This window comes from Podarcis filfolensis (genome assembly GCF_964270895.1).
Source record: "Podarcis filfolensis genome assembly, chromosome: 14".
Classification (NCBI taxonomy): domain Eukaryota; kingdom Metazoa; phylum Chordata; class Lepidosauria; order Squamata; family Lacertidae; genus Podarcis; species Podarcis filfolensis.
Genome location: NC_139616.1, coordinates 47,157,900 through 47,178,426, shown reverse-complemented (window position 1 = coordinate 47,178,426; position 20,527 = coordinate 47,157,900). Strand labels below are relative to the sequence as shown.

Genomic DNA, 20,527 nt, shown 5'->3' with positions numbered 1-20,527 from the left:
TATAAAAAAAGAGAAAACAGAAAATAAACTACAGCTCCCATCAGCTCCAACCGGCAGTGTTACACTGATGGGAGTTGTAGTCCAAAATGTCCGGGAGGAGACCTGGGTGGCAAAGGCTGCTGTACAGAAAAACACTGAACATTTGAAACATGCTCTCATCCTTCCTCCTTATAACTTTCCCGCTTCCATTTTCCCTTCTAGCCAACCACCCTTCCCCAGGGCACCATCAACATGAACCAGTGTACGGATGTCGTGGACGGGGAAAGCCGGACCGGGCAGAAGTTCTCCCTCTGCATATTGACGCCTGAGAAGGAACACTTCATCCGAGCGGAGAACAAGGAGATCATCAGCGGGTGAGTTGCCAGCAGTGTGTTCTCGGAAGAGGGGCAGCGGCAGAGAAGGCAGGAATCGAGAGAGGCCACGGCATGCAGCAAAATTCTCATTTCGCTGCTGGAGCAAGAGGGTCAGGGGGTTCAAGGAGGGGCCGTTTCTGCACCTCGTGATGCTGAGCGCCCTTTGTGGTGTGCCAGGGACCCCCACATTTTGACTCTCACATCCTTGGTTTGTTCCAGGTGGCTTGTGGGCTTGTGTGGATGTTTGGGCGATGTCGCCCTCTTCAGGCAAAGGAGGGGATAAGAATGTGCAACGCTGGCCTCTGCGATTGGCTGTCAGTCTGAAGCCTCTGGATTGGCTGGGCCTTGCGCAAATATTGGGAGCTTGGCCTCCTGCCCTTGGCTAGTCAACAGCTAACACCCTAGTCACCCCTCCACCCCAAGTCTTTCCAAATGTCGTTGAACCCAGAAAATTATATATTTGTATCGGGGTGGAATTGCGCACCAATTCCACACCAATGTGGGACATTGTATGAACATATATTTTAAAGAATCGTCATTCCTATTGCAGCTCCAGCAGCTGGGTAGCCCTTTGCCGAACAAACATAGACAATTCCAGTAAATTATATGAGTTTTGGTTGTATGGGTCTTAGTCTAAGGTCTAGAAACACGCTTGTTATAGAACTTAGCACAGTTTCCCGTTGCTTGGTCAATATTGACTTAGGGTTGCCAAAGTCTGGGTGCTAACACTTAGAAGGCCCTGTTCCACATGCACACTGGCTTCACCATGGCCTCCACCTGCTCTCTCTTTTTTTAATAATTTTTTTTATTAGATTTTCCATAAAAAAAAACATTTTTACAAAATTATACATCCATTTTTAACTTAAACCCTTTTTTCCAGAACTTCCCTCAGCTTGTCTGATAATTTTCCGTTTTATCCTCGTCTCACATTTCCCAATATTATATTGCACTCAAATACTCTTAATCACATCATATTTTTTAAACAATATTTCTAACAGTAATTTCACAGAGCTTTTTGAAAGCCAACGAACGTTATTTGATCATCACAAATTTTTTTGATATACTCTGTAAATTTCTTCCAGTCTTCGGAGAATCTCTGGTCACGTTGGTTCCTAATTCTCCCCGTCAATCTGTCCATTTCTGCGTATTCCATCAGTTTCATCCTCCATTCTTCTTTCGTGGGCATCTCTTCCTGTTTCCATTTCTGTGCCAGCAAAATTCTGGCTGCTGTTACTGCATACAGAACTAATGCCTCCACCTGCTCTCAAAAGTTCCAGCAGTTCTGCAGGGAGTCGTTTGCTCCTGGGAATGTCGTACACAAGCCAGTCTTATTGCAGTTCCGGCACACTCTCTCCTCGGCCTTTTCTGGTTCTGACTTGGTCTCTGTTCCCCTGCTGTCCCCTCTCCCTGTGTACACAGCTGTTCTTCCTCTCTTTCCCAAGGAGGACTGACCTTTGGAAGGAAATTAAAATGAAATATTCCTCCTCCATTCCCTGCAGCCTTGCAATTTGGCAAATGCTGAACGGTTAGGCGTCTGAATAGGGAGATCTCCCTTTGAGGCGCAAATCCACCCATCTGCCTAGGCCAGACATAGGCAAACTCAGTCCTCCAGATGTTTTGAGACTACAACTCCCATCATCCCTGACCGCTGGTCCTGTTAGCTAGGGATGATGGGAGTTGTAGTCCCAAAACATCTGGAGGGTCGAGTTTGCCTGTGCCTGGCCTAGGCCTAAAATCTCAGCCTGTCTCCCTCCAGAGCAGTTTCTTCGCCCAAATTCTGAGCAGTGAAGCACACTTGCTTTTTCTGAGTTGGTAATGTGCTCCTGAAAGGATCTACTTTCAGAGGCAGTTAAATTCCTTTTGCAGACGTTCCCCACCCTAAAGTTTACATTCTTACGAAGGCCCTGGGTTAGCCTGCTTTTAAAATCAAGGTGGGCGTGGATCACTGAGGACTAGGATCATTTCCAGTCCCAAGCCCACGGCAGGCTAGAATCCTTATGCAAAGAAGTCTTGAGCTCAGCAGGTCTGCATGGAGCGGAAGTGGCAAACCTGAATTGCCCTGAGCTGCAGCCGGCTAGCCTCTTTCGTTCTATTTTTTTGCCTCTTAAACCTGCAAATCCTGAAATAGGCATTAAAACAAAGGGGGGGAGGAAGATTGAAATGAGCACAACAGACAGGGAGAGGCAGAATCCAGGCTGCAGAATTGGACCTGACCTGTTGAGCAGGTTTTGCTTGTTTCCTCCTTCTCCCTGTCACAGCTGTCCTGCCCAAGTCAGGCTTGATCTGCGGGAATTAATTGTTCCCTGAATTTCTTGCCCGTCTCTCTCGCTGGGGCCAGAGTGCTCCAGCCTCCTGCAACCCCTTTCTTGGAGAAATGCTTCATGCCTAAAGAAATGTTCGGACTATGTACAATGCACGGTGGGACGAACCTGTACGGTTCTGTCAAAACTGGGGTTAACGGGCAAATTGGCCGGCCACTTGACCTTAGAAACCGAACTGGCGTCAGTTTTGTTCCTTTGAGGAGTTATCCGTCACAGAGCTCCTTGCGCTGAGTCACGGCGAGATTTTTATGTGCTTTATGGACTGCTTTTAAACTATTTAAAGCGTGCTGGAATGCTGCCAGAGCAGAGGGCAAATTGGCCACATCCACACAACACATTTAAAGCACTATCATACCACTTTCGGCAGAATTCTGGGAGCCGCAGCCTGTTAAGGTGCTGAGAGTTCTTAAGAGGTTCCCTGCACAGAACTACAACTCCCAGCATTCCCTGGGAAGAAGGATTGATGATTAACACAGTCTGATAATTGAAGCTCTGTGAGGGGAACAGGGGCCTCTTTGCCTCTTTAACAAACTACAGTTCCCAGGATTCTTTGGGGGAAGCCAGGACTTGAATGCTTTGCATGAGGCCTGAGCCTCGCCAATTCTTGGAATTCTGCTGTTAAGAGAATGAGCCCAGAGCAAAGTCTGTGGTCCTAAACAATGTTAGAAACTCAGATATATAAGCTCATCATCAAAGGGCAGCTTAAGTCTGGGATATGTTTGCTACAATGGTACCTTTAGGCATGGATTGCCAGCTCAAATTGTCTGAAACTCAAATTGGTATCGCGATTTGAGCGCCGTGCCGGTTTCAGGCAATTTATCAATATATCGCCCATCTCTAGTGTCAGGATCAGACTCTGGCACCTCCAGAAACCCTGGGGTCAGTGTTGACAAGACTGAGTTAGATGGACCCAGTGGTTTCACTCTGTCCAAGTCGACTTTTTGTTCACCTTGGGAAGGGAGGCAGAGAGCAGTTGCTCCCTCCTAAGTGAGCCGTCTCAGGGGCTGTTGGCGCAATTCAAAGTGTTGGTGCTGACCTTTAAATCCCTAAACGGCTTCAGCCCTGTATACCTGAGGGAGCGTCTCCACTCCCGTCATTCAGCCCGGACACTGAGGTCCAGCTCTGAGGACCTTCTGGCGGTTCCCTCGCTGCGAGAAGTGAAGTTACAGGGAACCAAGCAGAGGGCTTTCTCGGTAGTGGCACCCGCCCTGTGGAACGCCCTCCTATCAGATGTCAAGGAAATAAACAACTACCTGACTTTTACAAGACATCTGAAGGCAGCCCTGTTGAGGGAAGTTTTTAATGTTTAATGTTTTATCGTGGGAGCCGCCCAGAGTGGCTGGAGAAACCCAGCTGGATGGGTGGCAAATTAATAATAATAATAATAATAATAATAATAATAATAATAATAATAAAAAAGGTAAAGGGGCCGACTCTGGGGTTGCGGCGCTCATCTCGCTTTATTGGCCGAGGAAGCTGGCATACAGCTTCCGGGTCATGTGGCCAGCATGACTAAGCCGCTTCTGGCAAACCAGAGCAGCGCACAAAAACGCCATTTACCTTCCCGCCAGAGCGGTCCCTATTTATCTACTTGCACTTTGATGTGCTTTCGAACTACTAGGTTGTCAGGAGCAGGGACTGAGCATCGGGAGCTCACCCCATCGCAGGGATTCGAACCGCCGACCTTCTGATCGGCAAGTCCTAGGCTCTGTGGTTTAACCCACAGCGCCACCCGTGCCCCAATAATAATAATAATACGTTGTTGTAAAACCACTGGATTTCCAGCAGCTTGATTTCTGAGAGCAGGCTGCTTCTGTCATGCTGCTCACGTGAAATCCCCCCCCCCGCCGCCCTCCATTGAGGTTGGAGTGGGTTCCTCTTTGGCAACACGACGTCCGTCTGTCTTAGGTTTGCGGCTGCTGGCTTGGGGGTGGGGGTGGTGTGGGAATTCGGGGTGGTTATTATTACGATTATACGCTGTCTTCCGTGCCCTTGCTGCCTCTTGAGAAGTTTGTGCCTGGGAGCTTGTGCAGTTCAGAGTCACTAGAGAGAGAGAGAGGCAGGCTTTTATTTTCACGGTGGCGTTGAATAAACTCCTGAAAAGTAGAAGCTTAGCCCTGGAAAACACGGACGCCACCCCAAGCACAAACAGTGCATCCTGTGCTTGTGTGTGTGTGTCTTGGAACGGAGATTAGAAACCACCCCACCGCTTGGGAGGGGAAGAGAAGGCATTGAGCAGGGGTTTGGGGTGGGGAAGGGGGCACAGTTACTGCTCTGCTTGCACCAGTGCCCACGTTGTTGCTGTTTGCACAGAGAAGATTTGAGGAGTAATGGGAAAAGTTGTAGCTCAGAGGTAGAGCATCCATTTAGCATGCAGAAGGTCGCAGGTTCAATCCCCAGTGTGGTGGTGGTGGTGGTGTTATTAATATTATTTTTAGGGTTTGCAATCGTAGAAGAGTTGGAAGGGACCATGAGATTCATCTGTTCCAACTCAGTGCAATGCAGGAATCTTTTGCCCAACATGGAGCTTGAACCCCTGACCCTGAGATTAAGAGCCTCATTCTCTCTTGTCTGAGCTATTGCTCTGCTGGAAAATGGTACCTGATTCATAGAGGGCAGTGGAACATACACAACCATCCTTTTCATAACCCACAAGCCTTCATAGTCTATTCAGATGAGCCATACCTTTCCAACGTCTCCCTTATTTTGAACTGCAGATGTTTGGAAATGGACTTGGGACAATTCGCATGCAAGTTGTGTGTTCTGCCACCGCATTATATCCTGTCCCCCAGAGCAATAGCTGCCTGGATGTCTCCAACGTAAGGGGGACTCTGTGTGTGTGTGTGTGTGTGTGTGTGTGTGTGTGTGTGTGATTTGAACACAGAGTCATGGCAAGACTCTTATGTTGTTTTCCCTCAAGTCAGATTTCCTGGTTAGTCCATTGACTTAAAATTGCAAATGTTAAAAGCATTGGGAATACCGCTTCTACCCCCTCCGATCTACCCTGGTGTTGCACAAGCCCAATACAATGGTACCTTGGTTTACAAACTTAATCCGTTCCAAAAGTCTGTTCTTAAACCAAAACCGTTCTTAAACCGAGGCACGCTTTCCCTAATAAGGCCTTCCGCTGCCAGTGCCCTTCCACCGTTCGGATTCCGTTCTTAGACCGATGGTAAAGTTCTCAAACCAAGACACTATTCCCGGTTTTGCGGAGTTTGTAAACCAAATCATTCTCAAACCGGACTGTTCTGAAACCGAGGTACCACTCTAATCCACCTCTTTCTTTAATAGATGCTTGTAGCCAACCTGCTCCATGAAAGGGGGAACCACTGCCAGTCTCACCTGGCTCTCGGAGCCTTTTCCGGATGCTTCCCGTGACTCGATTCCTAACTCTCCTCTCTTTTCTCTTTCCTCCAGGTGGCTGGAGATGCTGGTTGTCTACCCAAGGACGAACAAGCAGAACCAGAAAAAGAAGAGGAAAGTGGAGCCCCCGACTCCGCAGGTAATTTGGTAGAAAGGGGGAAGTGATCCCCACCAGTTACAGTGAGCAAGATCTGGGACTCCCTTTGAAAAGCACGCCTCTGAAACGAAAGCAGCTTTTCACAGCTTGCTCATGGCTTTGCAGCACTCATCGTTTCTTTTTCTTTTTTTTAAACTAATTTTTTTTATTGAGTTCCCAAATCTTATCAAATCAGCCACAAATTAAGACAGATTTAATACCGTTATTTCCAACAATGGGTTTCCCGCACTCCATTCTTGATGCGTCTAAGGTTTCCTTTTGTCGCTGCTTTATTTTCCTAGTTGCTTCTAGTTTACATTACATTCCTTACAATTCACCTTACATCGTATTGGCCCAAATATAAGCCGTACATGCAAATAAGCCTCACCTTTAAAATTCGGGGGGGGGGGGACAGACAATACCTGAATATAAGCCGCTCCCTTAAAATTCCGCAGACACTTACACCCATAAATGGCAAATGTAGAAGAAAATCCTACAGTGATATCATAAAAGCCCATTTTTGTAAGGTCGCAAATTTAAGCCGCACTTTAACTTTTGACCGTCAGAATTTGGGGGGGGGGGGAAGTGTGACTTATATTCAGGCCTATACGTTATTGCAGTAGTTTTTGTTTTGTTATTTTAAAACTTATTTATCCTTATCTGTCCACTATCTACTTGCCAATTCTTGCACGTATAATCTTTTAACATTTGCAATACCATCTTGCGCTCGTCTTTTCAAGCGAGAAAGAAAGTGGGGTCGGGAAGGAGCACCCAGAACCACATTCTGCGCTTTCTCTGTGGAAGTGTAGGACTTTGCCTTAGCCTGAGTCCTGCCTCTCGCTTGAGGAAGAAGTACAGTTTTACTGCCAAGATCTTTGGTATTCAGAACCATGCAAAACAGGGTTCAAAGGCTCAGCAGGAGCTGTGCATGGCTGAGCAAGCTAAGACATTGGTCCGGCAAGCCACACGCCCTCTCTAGTCCCGTTATGTGGGAATGGAAGCATGGAAAGTGAGGCTGTTCATTGGACTGGGCAAGCAAACGGGATCTCCTCCTGCGAGGGATGGACCTGGGCCATCTGTTCACAACCTGGCATCTCTGTGACCCAGAAGATGGAGGACATGACAGCAGCATCTCCAAACCAGACCAAGCAGAATTTTCCTCCTGGGAGGCTGGGCTAGCGGTGGGTCCTGGAGATGGTGCCAGAATGGGAGGCAAGGCCAGCGCAGGAGCCGGGAAGATACAAAGTGCTTTAGTGATCGTAGGATCATAGTAGAGTTCGATGGTCAACCCTCTGCAATGCAGGAATCTCAGAAAGTTCTTGCTGATGTTGAGTTGGAATCGCATTCTGGTAACCAGAATCCATTGGTTCGGGTCCTAGACCAGTGCAAGTAGATAAATAGGTACTGCTGTGGCGGGAAGGTAAACGGCGTTTCTGTGCGCTCTGGTTTCCGTCACGGTGTCCCATTGCGCCAGAAGCGTTTTAGCCCTGCTGGCCACATGACCCAGAAAGCTGTGTGTGGACAAACGCCAGCTCCCTTGGCCGAAAGCGAGATAAGCGCCACAACCCCATAGTTCCCTTTGGCTGGACTTAACCGTCCAGAGGTCCTTTACCTTTTTTACTACATGGTGTTCATGTGCATACACAGAGTGACACCCTCCTGCAGCAAGGCAGACAAAGGCTACTTCCTGGTTGCTGCCTACAGCCTTTCGGCCCCCTTTTCACAGCTGGAAACAGGGAATATATTGTTGACTGTCCACAGGCCTCTCCAGTTGGATTGGATTACCCAGCGCTCTGGTTTCCCTACAGGAGAGAGGTTCCCTGGAGGTGACTCGGGGAGTAAGAGGCCACAGCTGAGGTTGAGGCCATTCCTAGATCTTTTGGGGGTTGGGACTGCGTTCTCTGGGGATCCAGTGACATCGTTGGTCTCTCTTTTTTTTACTATAAATGGTAAAAAGAGAGAGAGAGAGACCCAAAACCCTGGTGCAGGACCATGACTCATTCTTTCCTGCCGGAGTCTGTGGGGGGTGAGAATTCAGCCCCTGATCCTGTCTGAATAGCTGCCTCTTCTTCTCTGGGACTAAGGCTTTGTTTAAGTCACACAGCTCCCCACAAAAACTGCTCAGGACTGTGGTTTATCCCTTTGAGAGCCTGAAGTTTGCAGCACCCATAACTAACTCCAGTTACCAGGATTCGGGGGGGGGGGGAGTTGTGTACTTTGAAAGTACAGTTGTGTACACAGACCTAAGGCTGAGATTTTGTTGCTGGGTTGGGTTAACCCAATGGGTCAATGGCATGGATTTGTGGGCCTGCCCAGGAAGATTCTGGCATTTGGGGTCACGAGATGGGAGCCACATGAACATCTCCCCAGCTTGTTGTTGTTGTTGTCATTTGTATACCGCCCTATACCCGGGGGTCTCAGGGCAGTTCACTGAATAAAATCAAGATATAAAACCACAAAATTCATAATAAAAGTAAAAACAACCCAATAGCTTTGCCCCCCCCCCAAAAGGGCATAGGATGTAAATGGCCTGGTTAAAAAGGAACATTTTTGCCTGGCGCCTAAAGGTGTACATTGAAGGCGCCAGGCAAATTTCTCTGGGGAGAGCATTCCACAGATGGGGAGCCACTGCAGAGAAGCAGTGTTGAGTGGAGAAGCTTGCAAAGTGAATTGTGCATGGTTTAATTGTCCAACTGTGAACTTTCTCCTTGGTTGTGACAAGGCTTAAGCCCAACTGGAGCGATTTCACAGAGCTATCATAATGTTGTGAGGAGCTGAGAGGCAGGTGTCGTCTACTTGTCTTCCTCCCCCTCATCGTAATTATTATTACAGTGGTACCTCGGGTTAAGAACTTAATTCATTCCGGAGGTCCGTTCTTAACCTGAAACTGTTCTTAACCTGAAGCACCACTTTAGCTAATGGGCCCCCCTGCTGCCGCTGTGCTGCCGGAGCACGATTTCTGTTCTCATCCTGAAGCAAAATTCTTAACCCGAGGTACTATTTCTGGGTTAGCGGAGTCTGTAACCTCAAGCATCTGTAACCGAAGGTACCACTGTATTAATTAAATTTGTATACTGCCTTTCATCTGTAGATCTCAGGGCATTTCATAACATAAAATTGCAATATAAAAAAGCACAAAATACATAATAAGAATAAGAATGAAAACTAATCAATAATCTCCTCTCCCATAACGCATTTTTTCCCCTGAAATAATTTGTATTGGTTTTACACATACAAAATATAAATGAACACAAACTGTAAAAACAAATCTATATAAAGAGATTCTCTAAATCTCGAAACTTCCCCCCACCCCGTCCATGGGGTCTCATTTTCAACACCTACAACTGCATATTCATCCGTACTCCAGTTTTTATATCAAACCATATCGCCCATAATAATTTTTACACGACAAGTGGGTCAAAATCCTGTTCTTGTTTCCGTCTGCTTACGGTGCTTTCCCAAATAACTTATAAAAATTTCCCATTCTTTTTATAAAGTTTTTATCCTCTTGGTTTCTGAGTTTTCCAGTCAGCTTTTCCCATAACACATTTAAAAGGACATCGGATGTCACAGCAAAAGGCCTGGTTGAAGAGGAACATTTTCGCTTGGCACTTAAAGGTGTATAAGGAAGCTGCCAAGCGAGCCTCCCTGGAGAGAGCATTCCGCAAATGAGGAGCCACTGCATAAAAGGCCCCGCTCTCGTGTTGCCACCCTCTGGACCTCTCGTGGAGGAGGCACATGGAAGAAGGGCTTCAGAGGATGATTTTAGGGTCCAGGTCGCTTCATGTGGAGAGAGACAGTCCTTGAGCTATTGTGGTTCTGAACCACTTAAGGTGCTATAGATTAAAATCATCGCTTTGAATTAGGCCTGGAAACTAATGGGCAGCCAGTGCAGTCGGGCCAGAATTGGCGTAAGATGCTCAAACCACCTTGTCCCAGCTGAAATTTCCGAACCGTCTTCAGAGGCGGCCTAACGTATAACGCGTTGCAGTAATCCAACCTAGAGGTTACCAGAACATAGACGACAGAAGTTAGGCTATCCCTGTCCAGATCGGGGCAGAGTTGGGCCGCCAGCCAAAGCTGATGGAAGGCGCTCTGTGCCACCGAGGCCACCTGAGCCTCGTGTGACCCCACTTCTCCGATCTTCTGAGCATCTTCAAGTGATCTTCTCCATCGCAGGCTGTCCTTCCAAGTTCTGGGTGGGACCCAGGTGCCCTTGGAAATCAGGAGAGGTCAGCTGCTTGTGGGCTGCCCTTTGCAGCTGGCTTAACCCCCCCCCCAAGGTGCCCAGATGCCTTCCAGCTCCTTGAGGGTTCGTGAGGCAGAGTCGGACACCATCTCCAGAAGGAAGCTGAGCTAACGCTTGCGCTGCGCTCCGTTCTCCACCTAGGAGAGGGAAATGTTGCAAGCCACATTAGTGCAAACTAAGCAAGTTTGCAGAGGCCTGTTTTGCAGAGTTCTGCTTCTGCCAGTCAGGGAGGAGATGGTAGCCAGGCCCCAGAGCCCTTGAGATCCTATTCAGAAGGCACACACCCTGTTTCCACTGCTCTGGAGTAGTTCGTGTATAGCTATCAGACCAGAAGGACTACAGAACTGGGTTTTCCGTGTGTGCGTAGAAGATGAGATTATCCACCCAGCACAAAACTTTGCAACTCATTCTGAATGCTGGATTATTATTTTTTAGGAAATAAAACTTTATTCGCATTAGCCAATGGCCATAGCAACCTCGAAGTTCAAAAGCATGTCAAAGTGCAAGTAGATAAATAGGTACCACTCTGGCGGGAAGGTAAACAGCGTTTCCGTGCACTGCTCTGGTTCTCCAGAAGCGGCTTAGTCATGCTGGCCACCTGACCCGGAAGCTGTCCGCCGGCTCCCTCAGCCAGTAAAGCGAGATGAGTGCCACAACCCCAGAGTTGTCCGTGACTGGACCTAATGGTCAGGGGTCCCTTAACCTTTACCTTTATAGCAACAGTAAAACATTACATGCTGGATTGCATGCATCCTTGGGTTTGCCGATTTAGGCCCCGTTCCATCCATTCTCAGCCGATTTCTCCCACAATGGCTTGTGGTGAAATGGTTGGTGCTATCCTCTCCTCGGTGCTGTAGAGCCCTCAGATGGTTAGTGTTTGCGTTCCAAAATAAACCAGGCAGGCAGCTGCTTTTTCCTGCCCTTTGACTCGAAACCTCAAGAGTATTTCGGGGATTGCGGGTGCTTTGCTTGAGGCCGGCAAAGAGGAAGCCCCCACACAGCACGATCCCAGCGCCCCCTAAACCGTTACCCTTTTCTTCTTTTCTGTTTTTGGAAGAGGAACAAAAATTGGGAAGGGGCTTAAAAAAAAAAAAAAAGTTGGCCAAATAATAATCATATTTTTGGATTGCACTTGGTTGCCGTGGCAACCTCTTGGAAACATGACAGGATCTGAGCTCCTGAGCACCAAATAAGGTAAGTAGGATTTTGGGGGAAGATGCGAGGCGAGTAGAAGCATCTGCTGGTCTCTTCCCAACCAGGCTATCTCCGGAGATGATGCTGATTTAGGGGCAAAGCTTGTGCTGTCTGGGTGCTTCTGCTGAGTGGCAGCACAGATGATAACAGGAATAATAATTTTATTATTAATATCCTGCCCATCTGTCTGGGTTGCTCTACAGGCATGTTACATGCCTAGGAAAATTTTTGGGAGGGGGTTCTGGTTCCAGTAAAAGGAATTATCTGGATGGGGGTTTGAGATTGTTCTTTATGACATTTTTTCACTTCACGATGCTCCAAGTCCTGCTTGCTTGCACACTCTGCTATTCCAGAGGGAAAACCGATAACTACCCAGAATGCTTTGAGGACTGTAGTCAAAAGAGGGAGCCTGTCTACCGGGTTGGTTTGGGGCCTGTGGGAGAAGCATCCCTCCCCCTACTAAAACTGCAATGTGGGATTTGGCCACCAATGAAGCAGTGGGACGAATTTTACCTCGGGCTGAGTTCAGGTGTGTGTGGTCACCTTCAGCCTCTCAGAGAGCGGGGGATTGCTTGTGATCGGGGGCGATTGTAAGAATATCCGCCTCACTTAAAAATCCCCTCAAGAGACGTACAAACTCCACTGTGAGGCACTTCCTCATTTGGGGTGTATCTCAAGTGCATACAGTGGTACCTTGGTTTTCAAACGTCTCGGAAGTCGAACATTTTGGTTTTCGAACGCCAAAAACCCAGAAGTAAATGCTTCCATTTTTGAACACGCCTTGGAAGTCGAGCGGCTTCTGCTGCTTTTACTTGTTATTTTTCTCAGTTTTCTGCAGGCCTCCCTTTGCGCCTCGGTTTTCAAATGTTTCGGAACGCGGAACGGTCTTCCGGAATGGATTATGTTTGAAAACCGAGGTAGCACTGTATTTGAGGCATTCATTTCCTACTTGCGAGGGTTGCCTTTGAGGTTGACACCAAGCAGTTTCTTTCCTGGCTTGGCAGTACCAGGGGCAATGCAGGTGTGTGAGAGTCGTAGGGGCTTCTGCCATGGCGACATCCCCACGATATACTCCAGAGGGGTTTCAGGGATGCAGGCAGTCGCGCAAAGCTCGTCATCCATCTCTGGAAGGGCTTAGCGAAGTCCTCTGGACCAGGTTTGTTCACCTGACTGAAGTGAGGTTTGTGTGCCTTTCCAAGTCAACGCAATGCCATACATTTCATAGACAGGGGTCATCTATTCCGGTCCCCCCGTAGTGCAGGAATTGTGCCCCTGGGTGGGCTCAAACCACCGACCTTCTGGTTGACAGCCAGACACACACCTGGCCCCTTGTGCCGCTGGTTAAACTGCTATTTGTACCAATTTAACAATGTCTTCTCATTCATGTGACTCTGCAAGTTCTCTCTGAAACTCATGGCAAGTTTCTAGGTTTTTTTGACTGAGGAATTGACTGAGGTTTATAGAGAAAAATACAAAGCTTAATATCTCACCCCTTTTTTATCCAAACTAAGACTTTGATCTATATACAATAAAAACATAAAAGGGGGGGGGAGAGAGAAGAGTAGAAAAGAGGTTAAAAGAGAAATATAAGATTCAGAAAGTAAAGAACTTCCAATTCTTCATCTTTCCGCTGTGTAAAAACAACATTCACTTTGTCCCGTGAGGCGAGTTTCAAGTTCTCATGGCCACAGAGAGAAAGATTTATCTTTGTTGCTTTAGCTTTGTAGCTGTGACACGCAATGGTGTCTTGGGGGTGTAGGGGACCCCTAGAAAAGGGTGAGGTAGATTTGCCTTCCTCATCCTTGAGGAGCGACCCTGATGTGTTCGTGCGCCCAGGCGCACCGCTTCTGGAAGAGATCCAAGTGGTGTATTTCTAAAACCACCTTTTGCTCTTCTCTTCCATTTTTTGACTCCTGCCCCTTGCGGGAGAAGACTATTAAAAGCTCCCTCCTCTTTTTGAAACTCAGCGCTTAGCCCCCCGTTGCCTCTGGGAAGTCTTTCATTAACCATTCCCTGGTGAGGCTGCCTTTGCGTCTGGCAGCTTCACAAAATCTATAAATAAGATATTTGTCTGCACATGTTATTGTGGCCCTCAGCTGTTTGGAGACTGGGGTGGGAAGAGGTGTCTTGCTGGAAACCAGAATGCAGAAGGAATAAGGGAGCTATGAAGGGAGAATGTTCATGTTAGATATGCAGAAATAGAAAACTACTACCCTCGCTAGCTCCGTTCACCAACCCCACTCCCATTTCTTCCACATTAATGACCCAGATTTTCCCTTTTCCCACCTCAGGCAACTATACCAAGCTTGCTTTTCACCTTCCTGACCTGATTTCTTCATGCAAATGCAGGATTGTGGTGCAGCACTACAAATCCTCCAATGGAGGCTGTGCGACGACAGCCTTGCATTTTTATGTATATAGGAAGAAAAGTGGAACCCGTCCTCCGACTCCTAATCCACCCCCTTCAGCAAGATAGGCTGTGACCCCTTCCCTCCAAACTATCTGCGCATGCTAATAGCTTACTTTATTTTGAAAATATCAGCATTGTCTTTCCAGTGCAAAAAGCTTGAGGCAGTTTACAGTAGCAGAAACACTTAAAAACAACGAAACCAACATGAAGTTATAACCAGGAAGAGCATCAACAATGGAGAGAGGCTCAGAGTCCTTCTGGCCAAGAACACTTTCAAGTCTGTAAAAAGATTGAAAACCACAGATGCTAAAAAGCTAAATCTAGGCGGTGCGGCAGAAGGAGACACTTTTAACCTGGCATGTAAAAACTATCCAAGGATAGTTGGCGATTCCACAGCAGTGGCTGTACTCCAGAGTTTGTTCTGCTTTGTGAAGCCACGGTTTTATTTTCCCATCGGTATGGCTTTTGGAGCATGGCCTTATCGGGATTTTAAAGCACAGGTCCATTTCTGAGGCCCAGGGTTTCCTTAACTGCAACCAGCCTGCCACCCATCGGGTAGGGCGGGCTGCAAATACAACATTACCAGTATCACGATGTCATTTTCCTCCTGAGACAATTGCAAGACAAAGATGTCAGTGCAGGGACAGCAGGTAAAGTGATGTGCTGTTCTACACATTTAAGATGCTAGGTCTGCACAACCCCCATAGCTCAGTGGTAGAGCATCTGCTTTGCATGCAGAAGATCGCAAGTTCAATCCCTGGCATCTCCAGGTGGGATTGGGAAAGATCCTGATCCGAGACCTTGGCATGCCTCCTTCAGTTATAATTGCTGATGGTATTGTTACGATTAAACTTATTTATTGCTTTTTGTCGCAGCAACTCAAAGCGATTTACGGAATTTTAAACAAAAATCTTACTCTGACATACGTAAAAGCCAACATTTTAAAACATGAAAAGACAAATCCATTAAATATATATATAGATTAAAACATCCCACTCAGGCGAAAAGGTAGTTGATAGTTGAAAGCCTGATGAAGAAGGAATCTTTTTCCTGGCGCCTGTAGATACGTAATGGTGGTGCCAGGCGAGCCTCCCTGGGGAGAGTATTCCACAAGCAGGGAGCCACCACTGAAAAGGCCTGTTTTTGTGTTGCTACCCGCTGGACCTCCTGTGGAAGGGACAGAGGAAGATGGGCTTCAGATTATGATTGCAGGGTGCAGGTCAGTTAATATGGCCAGAGTTGGTCCTTGGGACACAGGGGCTCTGAGCCACAGAAGACTAATAATAAGCCAGATGGACCTATGGGCCGACTCTGTATACAGCATCCTCCTAGTTTTGGCACACTTACCCAGGTCTTGAAATGATCAGGCTACATGGTTTTATTTATTTATTTATTTACAGCTATTAGCCCATAAAATATGTACAAACATAAAAACATAAAAACACAGGGACATAAAAACAGATATATCTGACAACAGAAGGTGAACACCACGATGCAAGGGTGGGTCATTGAGCAGAGCCAAGTGACAGCTTGGGGCCAGGAGAGCTCCAAGGGACGGATCACAGAAAAGGAAAACTGAAGACGAACTCCGACATGCACTCTCATCATAACAGTCCGATTAGTTTTGATGTTGTTGTTGTTTTTTGGTGGTTTTTGAGTGTGAGATAACCGCATTCAGAAATCTCGCCACCTGCAGAGTTACAGAAGGATCTGTATCCTGCAAAAGCAGTGCGGCGTGTGACTCAACAGGCCTGCCAACCAGGCTACATGTTGATGGGGAAACTCCGGGTTTGATGACATTACTACATGAGCCAGTGCATGCCTAAACGTAACAGGGCTGCCGTTTTTGACGGCAAAGTGTGTCTCCTTCAATGAAATGCTGAGGTGCAACTCAGCTTGCATTGAAGAGAAGACCCTCCAGACTCCCTAGCTCGTCCTTTAAACCTGTGCTAAGTGCTAGACCAGGGGTAGGCAAACGAAGGCCTGGGGGCCAGATGCGGCCCAATCGCCTTCTCAGTCTGGCCCGTGGACAGTCTGGGAATCAGCATGTTTTTACATGAGTAGAATGTGTCCTTTTATTTAAAATGCATCTCTGGGTTATTTGTGGGGCCTGCCTGGTGTTTTAACATGAGTAGAATGTGTGCTTTTATTTAAAACGCATCTCTGGGTTATTTGTGGGGCATAGGAAATCATTCATATATTTTTTTTCAAAATATATTCCGGCCCACCACATGGTCTGAGGGACGGTGGACCGGCCTATGGCTGAAAAAGCTTGCTGACCCCTGTGCTAGGCTGATGCTCTCAAGGTTGCTTTCCTCATTCTTCACATCCTTCTCCTCCTTCCTCGCCTTGGGAGAGGAGACATCTTTGTGTGTGTCTCTTGCGGAGCACAAAGAGCAGGCATGGCTCCGTTAATAGTCTGGCAGAACTCAGGCCTTCCCTACCAAATATGTGTTTCTTATTTTCTTTAACTCGGAGTGATTATAACCAAGGGCGAGGTGTGTTCTTAATCCAGCAGGGGATCCAGCACTCAGTTCAGCTTCCAAGCTGCATGTTTACATTCCATGACATAAGTTGGTGTGAGAGAAAAAAATTGCCGGTGAAATTCACGTCGCCTGACGGTTCTGCCTTCTCTCCTAGGAACCCGGCCCGGCAAAGATGGCCGTCACCAGTAGCAACATCCCTGGTGCAGAGAAGGTCCCCACCACAAAGTCCACCCTTTGGCAGGAAGAAATGAGGAGCAAAGACCAGCCAGATGGCAACGGGGGACTCAGCCCAGCCCCAAGCCCTGTGCAAGGCCAGGCGCCCCCTGGATGCTCCTTGAAGGAGCCATCGCTGGACAGCAAGGAAGGTAAGGGTTGAATCCTGAACCCAGACAGAACAGAGAGGACAAGGCCGGCACAGAAGGTCTGGGGTCAACCATGTTTTTTGCACATGGGACGTGCTGTGTTAGCACACCTGATATCCCACACCTCCGCGTTTCGGAAGATACCTGCGTAAAGCACGGAGGCCTTGCGAAGTTTAAGCACAGAGACCCTGTCCCTCCACTTCTCTTTGCGGCTGCAGAGGATTGTGTAACATCCAAAGAGAAGAAGTCAAGTCTCTCCTGTTTTGAAGGGGCGTGTTGACTTCCCAGTGACCCTGTCCGAATATGTTATGGCTCTGGCCTGCTGGAGCTGGGATAGTATCAGAGAATAGCAAAGATAAATCCAAGGCTAACACGCCGTAAAGAGAACGGTTTGGCAGAGCTGCAGGGGCTGATTTGGGTGGCTTCAGGCGCGTCCCAAGAACAGCATGTTCATCGTGAGAGTCAGCGAGGTTTTAGTGGTTAGGTTCCCGGACGACGTAGATGGCGGGGGGGGGGGGGGGGGAGAGAACCTTGCACGCCACCTTGAGCTCCTCGGAGGAAATCATGGCATGAAATGCAACAATAAAAAAAAACCTTGCGTGAGGCCTGGGTGGGGGTGTGCAGAGGAGGGAGTCCGAGAATTGGGAAGGGGCTGCAAGGGAGCTTTGCAAGCCCTGCCCAGCTGATGGGAGACCACTGTTCTTGTCGGTGGAGTCTGCATCAAACTCTGTGGATGGCATTGTTGGACTGGCAGGGCTAATAATAATAATAATAATAATAATAATAATAATAATAATGTTTTATTTATACCCCGCCCTCCCCAGCCAAGACCGGGCTCAGGGCGGCTAATACCAGGTATAGAACAGTTGATTAAAATACAACTTTTAAACAAGATTAGAATGGAACATTAAAATGCAGCCTCATTTCAGTAGTCAAAGTCAAAAACTTTTTGGGGATGAAAACATCAAATCTTCACGCAAGTTGCCCAAGTCCAGCAAATCATTTTTCTTTTTTGCATGCAAGGAAGCAAAAGGCTGTGTGCTTGTGACTGGGGACCCCCCCCGGGGGGAGGGGGGAGCTAAACTCTGCCTCCAGATGGCTCCCCGTGTCTCGTGTGTTGGGCTTTGACACCCTCTCGGCCGTCTCCCAAACCTGCAGCCGGGCCTCTCCTTGCCCATTGCGAGCATCCTGACCTCACTCTGAGTTCCGTTTCTTGACGTGACACTCAAGACCCTCTTTACCTCGCGCTTCCCCAAAACGTTGCAGAGTTTGCGAACTGGCGACGTTTACACAATTTAAATAATGCGAAGAGGTGTCTGGATCTTGAATGTGTTTGCTAACCCACCCACCCCATACCACCTCTAGATAGGGGGCAATAGGACTTTTGCCTTCAACTGATAATAAACTGCAGAATGCCTTGATTTTATTTTGCATCTCTTGGCTCACCACCTGAACTACCCTGCATTTCTTGTCAAACAGTGAGTTCCTCTTTCGTTGCCTCATCCCACTGCCCCCCATCTCCTCTGATTAGTTTGCCAGCAGCTCTGCTGCATTGTTCTCCGCGAAACAATAAGGGCTAGGGATCTGCTTCCTGTTCAGGATGATGAGTTTTCCCCTTGGCTACCTAGGAAGAACCAGTGTTTCCCTCCTCCTTTATCTGTGTTTCAAGGCCGGCTATCAAAAGCGCTTGTTTTCTTCCTTGCCTTCCTCTCAGGGGGTTCACCATTCTCGCATGAGCAATGCTTGGGATTAATCAAGATGGGCTTTTTATTTATTTTTTGCCCTTGATACCAAAAATGTTAGACTTCCCACCCCATTTTTCATGCCCAATATCTTCTCTCTCTTATACCATCATATCCATACTGTATTCTCTTAATTCCTTCTGTTGCTCATATTTCAAATCCTGCTTGTGAGTTCATCATACTACGACATTTTCTTGAAAGGGCTTCCATTCTCCCACAAAGCAATTGTTATTAGAATCTCTTACTTTGGCAATTAACTTTGCCGATTCTGCATAGTCCCTCACCTTACTTACCCATTCCTTGGTGGGAACATCTTCTTCCTTCCATTTTTGTGTGTGGAGAACCCTAGCTGCCGTTGTTACATACACAAACTTTAATGCTGGTTTTAAATGGTGTTTTGATGTCCTTTCAACTTGCTGTTTTTAGCCAGTTTGCTTCGTATTTTATAACGTTCAGTAGTGCCGTAAGCTGCCTTAAATCCCAATAATTATGATAATAATAATTTTTAGAATAATATTTATTACTTTTCCAACAATTTAAACACTACAAAAAAAGAACAATACAAAAAAAGAACAATACAATACAAAAACACTACATAACACTAACACATTAAGCTAACAAAGCAAAACAGAAACAGTTTAAAACACATCAAACAATTTCAATATCTTATCTTTCATTCACTTATTTCAACGACCTCCTCACATCTCCCTTTTTTGTATTCCACTTCTATTAATTGTTTCAGCAATTCCTTTCCATCTTCCTCTGTTTTCTATCCTATAATTATCTTAACATATTCTAACCTTATTTTTTCCTTTAATACTCTATTAAACTATTTATACTTAATTCCTTATAACATTTCTACTAAAGCCATATAACTTCATTCCCACATTTTTCTAACATTCATTAATTTTACAGTATTTCTGTAAATAGTGTTTGAACTTTTTCCAGTCTTCTTCCACCGACATACATACATACCCTGTCCATCTGGCTGGGTTTCTCCAGCCACTCTGGTTGGCTCCCAACAGAATATTAAAAACATGATAAAACATCAAACATTAAAAACTTCCCTAAACAGGGCTGCCTTCAGATGTCTTCTAAAAGCCAGATAGTTGTTTATTTCCTTGGCATCTAATGGGAGGGAGGGTGCCACTACCAAGAAGGCCCTCTGCCTGGTTCCCTGTAACCTCACTTCTCGCAGTGAGGGAACCACCAGAAAGCCCTCAGGAGAAAGGTGGGTGGTGTTTATAATATTAAATAAGCAAGTCCCACCCCACCGATCTACAAAGCCCTTAGTTCCCTGCGAGGAGGGAGGGGGCACCCAAGGGCAGCCCAGTCACCTCCAGCTTCTCCTTGCCTCCTCGCAGACGACAGCAGCATGCACGGCGACCGAAGCGACAGCGGGCGGAAAACCCGGGTGGAGAGCGGCTACTTCTCCTTGGAGAAGACAAAACAGGATGGGAAGCCGGACGAGCAGCAGCTGCCGACCCCGCCATCCCCTCCCAGCCCCAGCACCCCCAACAACAGGTACAGTGACTCCCAGTCGCCCTCCCCGGAGCAGAGCTGCCCCTTTCCTTCCCCAGGTGGCCCCCCAGGCAGCCGAATGGTGTACAGCTTCTCCCTCAACTGCCTGGACTTGACGAGCGACTACAAGGACTCGGCAGCGAGAGACGGGGCGAGGGGAGCCGAGAGGCCGGGCCGCCCTCTTTCCTTTAGAGCAAGCCGGCAGTACGCCACCCTGGCCGATGTCCCCAAGGCTGTCAGGATTAGTAACCGGGAGGCTTTCCAAGCGGAGAGGAAGAGGCTGGAGCGGCGTTCCCGAGCTCGCAGCCCCGGAAGGGAAGAGGTGGCTCGGCTCTTTGGCAGCGAAAGGAGGTAAGGAACGGGCAGCAGCGCCGCCGACGGGTTTCTCGC

General features: G+C 47.5%; 1 protein-coding gene across 15 annotated transcripts in view; it reads left to right on the top strand.

Annotated features, from left to right (window-relative positions):
* The window catches only part of MPRIP (myosin phosphatase Rho interacting protein), a 153,526-nt gene that overhangs the window by 75,309 nt on the left and 57,690 nt on the right, over positions 1–20,527 (top strand). For 8 of the 15 annotated variants that reach the window (XR_014541483.1, XR_014541484.1, XR_014541485.1 and 5 more), the window contains exons 4-7: positions 202–353; positions 6,092–6,176; positions 16,667–16,877; positions 19,981–20,140. Coding sequence is in view for 11 of the 15 variants with exons in the window: in XM_083585523.1 (XP_083441649.1) it covers positions 202–353; positions 6,092–6,176; positions 16,667–16,877; positions 19,981–20,140 (608 nt within the window). In the remaining 4 variants the exon portion in view is untranslated. Of the gene's footprint in view, positions 1–201; positions 354–6,091; positions 6,177–16,666; positions 16,878–19,980; positions 20,489–20,527 lie in introns of all 15 variants that reach the window. The other 7 variants (XR_014541486.1, XM_083585528.1, XM_083585519.1 and 4 more) reach the window with 1 other exon arrangement.